Raw genomic sequence first — 6,365 nt, 5'->3', positions numbered from 1 at the left:
TGAGCTTATCGATGATGAAGAATTCAGGCGACGCATTGAAGAGATGCACAAAGTCAAGGAGGAGAATTATTATTTTCTCACCATTGACAAAGACATTATGATAGATGCAGGCCCAAAGGGAAATTTGGCAAGGTGGGGAAATGATTACAGAATTTTGTATGTGCATTTCATCCTTTTTTTTTTTTACCTCTCCATTTTCCTTACCTTAAAGATAAAGCAAATGCACATGTAATATGGTAAACATTATTAAGTATAACTATTGAGAAAGATATTTCTGTCTTATAACTTTCAAACTCTATTTATTTAACTTTCTGGAAGAAGAAATATCATGTAGGACCAAATGAATGTTAATGCCTTTTATTTTCACCAGGTTTATGAATCACTCGTGTCAACCAAATTGTGAAACCCAGAAATGGACAGTGGGAGGAGACACCAGGGTAGGACTTTTTTCAATCTGTGATATTCCTGCTGGCTCAGAACTCACTTTCAACTACAACCTACAATGTGTTGGCACAGAGAAGAAGCGTTGCAGTTGTGGAGCACCAAACTGCAGTGGCTTTATTGGTGTTAAGGTACAAAAGGTTAGTTAAGATCTTTGTATTAAATCCACAGTTGTATTTAGTGTCACTGACAATTACAGTCAAATATGTTTGGTTCTTTTTTTACCCACTAGCGACGGTATATTTTCAAGCCAAAAATAATGTTTTCCAGGCGGCTTCAAAATTGGTTTGGGGGAAACAAAATCAGAGCGCAAGCTCCAATCTAGTGTTGCACTGGCGGGACACCCGGGAATGTTTTCTGGGTGTCTCGTGTGACCTTTGTCATAAGTGGGTTAAATTTACAAAAAATACTGATCTTAATTTTCTGATTGTGCATTGATAAATGATGGCATTATTTTTCTTCTATTTGTTTAATTTGTATTTTTCAGCAGACTGAATCACAAGGCCCAAAAAGAGAAAAGCTTGCTAAGCGTAAACGGAAACGTCGCAGACGTGAAGCGAAGATGTCAGAAGATGAGTGTTTTAGATGTGGCAGTCATGGAGACTTGATATTGTGTGATGTAGCTGCCTGTCCAAAGGGTTACCATCTTCAGTGTTTAGGTTTAGAAAAGTTACCAAAAGGTAAGCAGGGAAAGTACTAATAAATGGGATAATTTACACATGCTCACCTGCAGGCATTAACTTATTTTTTACACATTCAGAGAGGAAGTTAGTCAGAACTAATTAATGAAACAAGGATTGGTTGTAAGCTTCATGAAAACATTGTAATGTGCACACATGCACTTGCACACCATGCTCACTGTGCAGACACATGCATGCACACAAAAACAGTATACATTTGTGTGTACTGTATGAAATGTGTATGATTAAATTTATATACTTACAAATATTTTGTTGATGCTCACAGGCAAATGGATATGCCCATGGCACCACTGTGATGAATGTGGACAGCGAAGCACACGTCTGAATCGGTGTGATTTTTGCCCAAACTCCTTTTGCCGTCAGCACCTGCCAGGTAATCTGCAGACTGTATCGGGTATCGGCAATGTTTGTCAAGAGCATGATCCTGAGGAACTGGAGGCGGTGAGTTGCAGGGGATGAAAAATCGATGTTGGACATAAAAATTTTGCTAGAATAACTTGGCAGGAATGTTAGTCCACATAAATGAGATAGTGCAAGTGATTAGTGTGTTTCTATCATTTGGTCCATGTTTTTTGAGAGTACTATAAGCCAATCTTTTGAGATACTAGCAGAGACCTACCTACCTCTATTATAAGTTGAGTTCTCATGAACTTGAGAATCAGGTCAGCTCCACTAGAGACTATAATGGTTATATTATATTGATATATGTGTGTATGTATATATAGATAAATAGATGGATATATAAGTGTGTGTGAGTGTGTGTATGTATGTATGTATATATATATATAGATATAGATATAGATATATAGATATATGTGTATATAATGATTATAATTTATATTTTTATAAAGGTATCTCTTAATTCACACACTTTGTATGTGTTGGAATTAGTTGTTTTTAGATCCATTAGATTAATTATTGTGTTTTCTTTAATATAGTTTGAATTAGAATTCTCATCTTAATTTCTGTTTAGTTATTTAAATTTTTGTTCAAATGTTTATAACATTTCACATGAAGGTCTAAAATTACAATGACCTAGCAAATGAGAAACTTGGACCATGCCCCTTTTTCAGCTCAGAGGTCAGATGGAAATGGAAGCGAATGAGGCTTTGTTATCTGTTGACCATAGTGAGCAGCCAGTAGCGGAAGCTGAAGCAGACAAGTATACAGTCATTGGTTCTTCAGCTACAAAATACAAAGACTTTGCAGAAACACCAGAGGACGTGTCTGAGAAAGCCTTGATTGAAGGGACATCAAAATCTATTGTCAATGGTGTACTTGCAATAGATTCATCAGCAAAAGTACCAGAAGAACATGATGCAGCCTCTCCAAAGAAGAGTGCCACAATACTCCCTCTACAGAAAAAGATTAGATATGGTAGAACACAACGGTTTTCCAAGGTGCCGGATGGACCAGAAAATAGCTCAGCTGTGATCAATGTTTCTGGAGATATATTGGAGGAGAAAAGTTCAGCTAAGCATAGTGGGCCTCAGAGGGCATTGAAAACAGTAGCTCGAAAAACTGTCAGGAGTAAACGAGCTCAGTCAGACAGTGTTGCCAAGCCTGTCAATGAGGCATGAAGTTGAGTGTAAGCATTGCGAGTTCTAGATGATTAATTCATTTTTTGCAAAGCCAAAAATATATTTATTTTATTGTTTTGCCTTTGTGTTAATACATTAAAAATGAACAGCACAAAGTTCTAGGGCTCAGTGTTTTAGTTATGTAGAAGCTAGTCGAATATCTGTATTTAACAGATGAATTAAAATGTTATTTGTATTTATTACGTTGCGTGTCATGATGCATTGTCATTTTAACATTTTATTTCATTTTTAGGTATCAAGTTCATGGAACCTCAGGTTGATCTTTCATTTCATTTCATAGTTTGCAAACACGATGCTAGCTTTGAGTCGTATTATACCTCTGCGCATGGATGTAACCTGAGTAATACTTTCATTCTTAGGCCTGTTTTGATTTCTTACTATTAATTACTTATAAATATCAATATTTTAAAAGATAATTTGTATAATTTTTGACCATATATGTAATGCCAGAGGTTATAGATAGATATCTATATTTTGTCCTTTTTAATGTAATCTAGACAGGATTTTACATATGTCCATTTTGGAGTTAGGGTTGATACTATGCCTTTTGAGTCATGCATTTGAAAAAGACAGTCATTGTCATTTTTCTATTTTTTGTTGCATACACTTAAAGTAATTGGACCCTCCTTTCATACTGACTGTCTTGAGTGACAGACTGTCTTTCAAGGACAATAAACTTTACAAAAAACAAAGAAAATTATTCCTTCTTCATATTGTCTCTATTGAGCATAAAGTTTGGTTATGTACTACTATTTTTTTTTAGCATTTTGGATATATGTGCAGGTTAAAAGAAATTGCATAACATGGATTACTGTTCTTTGATTACAAGCACCAAGGAGAGAAATGTAAGAATGCAGTAAATACTTTAAAAAATCTGTTACCTCTCCTCTCCCCCCTCCCCTCCTCCCTCTCTCTACCTCTCTCCCTCCCCCTCTGTCTCTCTTTCCCTTCTCCCCCCCCCCCCATCTGTCTGTCTTTCCCTTCCCCCCCTCTGTCTGTCTTTCCCTTCTCCCCCCCCCCATCTGTCTGTCTTTCCCTTCCCCCCCTCTGTCTGTCTTTCCCTTCTCCCCCCCCTCTGTCTCTCATTTTCCCTTCTCCCCCCCCCCCCTCTGTCTCTCTCTCTCCCTTCTCCCCCCCCATCTGTCTCTCTCTCTCCCTTCTCCCCCCCCCCCCATCTGTCTCTCATTTTCCCTTCTCCCCCCCCCTCTGTCTCTCTCTCCCTTCTCCCCCCCCCTCTGTCTCTCTTTCCCTTCTCCCCCCCCCTCTGTCTCTCTTTCCCTTCTCCCCCCCCCTCTGTCTCTCTTTCCCTTCTCCCCCCCCCCCCTCTGTCTCTTTCCCTTCTCCCCCCCCCCCTCTGTCTCTCTTTCCCTTCTCCCCCCCCTCTGTCTCTCTCTTTCCCTTCTCCCCCCCCTCTGTCTCTGTCTTTCCCTTCTCCCCCCCCTCTCTCTCTCTTCCCCTTCTCCCCCCCCCTCTGTCTCTCTTTCCCTTCTCCCCCCCCTCTGTCTCTCTTTCCCTTCTCCCCCCCCTCTGTCTTTCCCTTCTCCCCCCCCCCCTCTGTCTCTCTCTTTCCCTTCTCCCCCCCCCCCCCCTCTGTCTCTTTCCCTTCTCCCCCTCCCCTTTGTCTCTCTTTCCCTTCTCCCCCTCCCCTTTGTCTCTCTCTCCCTTCTCCCCCCCCCTCTGTCTCTCTCTTTCCCTTCTCCCCCCCCCCTCTCTCTCTCTCTCTCCCTTCTTCCCCCCCTCTGTCTCTCTCTTTCCCTTCTCCCCCCCCCCATCTGTCTCTTTCCCTTCTCCCCCCCCCCTCTGTCTCTCTCTTTCCCTTCTCCCCCCCCTCTGTCTCTCTCTTTCCCTTCTCCCCCCCCCCTCTGTCTCTCTCTTTCCCTTCTCCCCCCCTCTGTCTCTCTCTTTCCCTTCTCCCCCCCCCTCTGTCTCTCTCTTTCCCTTCTCCCCCCCCATCTCTCTTTCCCTTCTCCCCCCACCTCTGTCTCTCTCTCCCTTCTCCCCCCCCTCTGTCTCTCTCTTTCCCTTCTCCCTTCCCCCCCTCTGTCTCTCTCTTTCCCTTCTCCCCCCCTCTGTCTCTCTCTTTCCCTTCTCCCCCCCTCTGTCTCTCTCTTTCCCTTCTCCCCCCCCTCTGTCCCTCTTTCCCTTCTCCCCCCCCCCTCTGTCTCTTCTCTCCTGCCCCCCCCCTGTCTCTCTTTCCCTTCTCCCCCCCCATCTGTCTCTCTCTTTCCCTTCTCCCCCCCCATCTGTCTCTCTCTTTCCCTTCCCCCCCATCTGTCTCTCTTTCCCTTCTGCCCCCCCTTCTGTCTCTCTCTTTCCCTTCTCCCCCCCCATCTGTCTCTCTCTTTCCCTTCTCCCCCCCCCTTCTGTCTCTCTCTTTCCCTTCTCCCCCCCCTTCTGTCTCTCTCTTTCCCTTCTCCCCCCCTGTCTCTCTTTCCCTTCTCCCCTCCCCCCCCTCTGTCTCTCTTTCCCTTCTCCCCTCCCCCCCCTCTGTCTCTCTCTTTCCCTTCTCCCCCCCCTCTGTCTCTCTCTTTCCCTTCTCCCCCCCTTCTGTCTCTCTCTTTCCCTTCTCCCCCCCCTTCTGTCCCTCCTTTCCCTTCTCCCCCCCTTCTGTCTCTCTCTTTCCCTTCTCCCCCCCTCTGTCTCTCTCTCTCTTTCCCTTCTCCCCCCCTCTGTCTCTCTCTCTCTCTCCCTTCTCCCCCCCCTCTGTCTCTCTCTCTCTCCCTTCTCCCCCCCCCCCCCCTGTCTCTCTTTCCCTTCTCCCCCCCCCCTGTCTCTCTCTCTCCCTTCTCCACTCCTCCCCATCTGTCTCTCTCTTTCCCTTCTCCACTCCCTCCTGAATCTAGTGTCCTTACTACAGAACTCTATGCACTCCTTTTTGCCTTAAGATGCATATACTCATCCACCTCTTCCTCTTTAACTATTTTGACTGACTCCCGTAACTCTTTAACCCTCATAAAGTCTATGCACTCGATCAATCCCCTTGTCTGTAAGATCCAGAACTGATGGTTCTATCTATCCACACGTCACAAATCTGTCAGATTTTGCTGGGTACCCAGCCATGTTGGAATCCCTGGTAATGAACAGGCAGATACCCTTGCACGATATGCCGCAATGTCCACATCACCTCAACAACGCTTCTCACATATTCCAGCTACGGATTACTACCCCCACTTTAAGACCTTTTTGTATACCCGATCTTTTTGGTCAAGACTCCACAACAATAAATTACATAGCGTAAAACCATCAATCTCCTCTTGGTCAGCTCCATTTCACAAAAAACAGACGTTGGGAGACGGCCCTCGAACGATTATGTATTGGCCACACTCGCCTAACACATGCCTATCTGATGTCACGCTCAGACCCGCCCCTATGTCCTCTATGTAACATCCCTCTTTCAGTCCCACACATTCTCTTGTCCTGTCCACGCTTTAATACAGCACGTACCTCTGCTTTTCCACACCTATCCTCCCTTCACTGACCTCCCAACATATCAGACATCCTTACAGAATCCCACAGCTTCTGCCTCGACAACCTGTTCTCCTTCCTCAGACGCATAAATATCCTTCACTTGATCTAACTCCCTTACCTAAACCACCATCTTTTCCCTCATCTTCAACCTTTC

General features: G+C 44.5%; 1 protein-coding gene across 1 annotated transcript in view; it reads left to right on the top strand.

Moving 5' to 3' along the window:
- Nucleotides 1-3,551, top strand: part of NSD (Nuclear receptor binding SET domain protein) — a gene marked incomplete in the record, with an annotated part of 47,907 nt that extends 44,356 nt beyond the window's left edge. The window contains 5 exon segments of the mRNA XM_070114119.1: nt 1-132; nt 371-581; nt 929-1,121; nt 1,408-1,583; nt 2,216-3,551. The exon segment at nt 1-132 is cut by the window's left edge and continues 25 nt beyond it. Of these exon segments, the coding sequence (XP_069970220.1) occupies nt 1-132; nt 371-581; nt 929-1,121; nt 1,408-1,583; nt 2,216-2,722 (1,219 nt within the window).
- Between the last annotated feature and the right edge of the window lie 2,814 nt (nt 3,552-6,365).

Source organism: Penaeus vannamei, chromosome 35 (assembly GCF_042767895.1).
Source record: "Penaeus vannamei isolate JL-2024 chromosome 35, ASM4276789v1, whole genome shotgun sequence".
Classification (NCBI taxonomy): Eukaryota; Metazoa; Arthropoda; class Malacostraca; order Decapoda; family Penaeidae; genus Penaeus; species Penaeus vannamei.
This window is presented reverse-complemented; position numbering and strand designations above follow the sequence as displayed.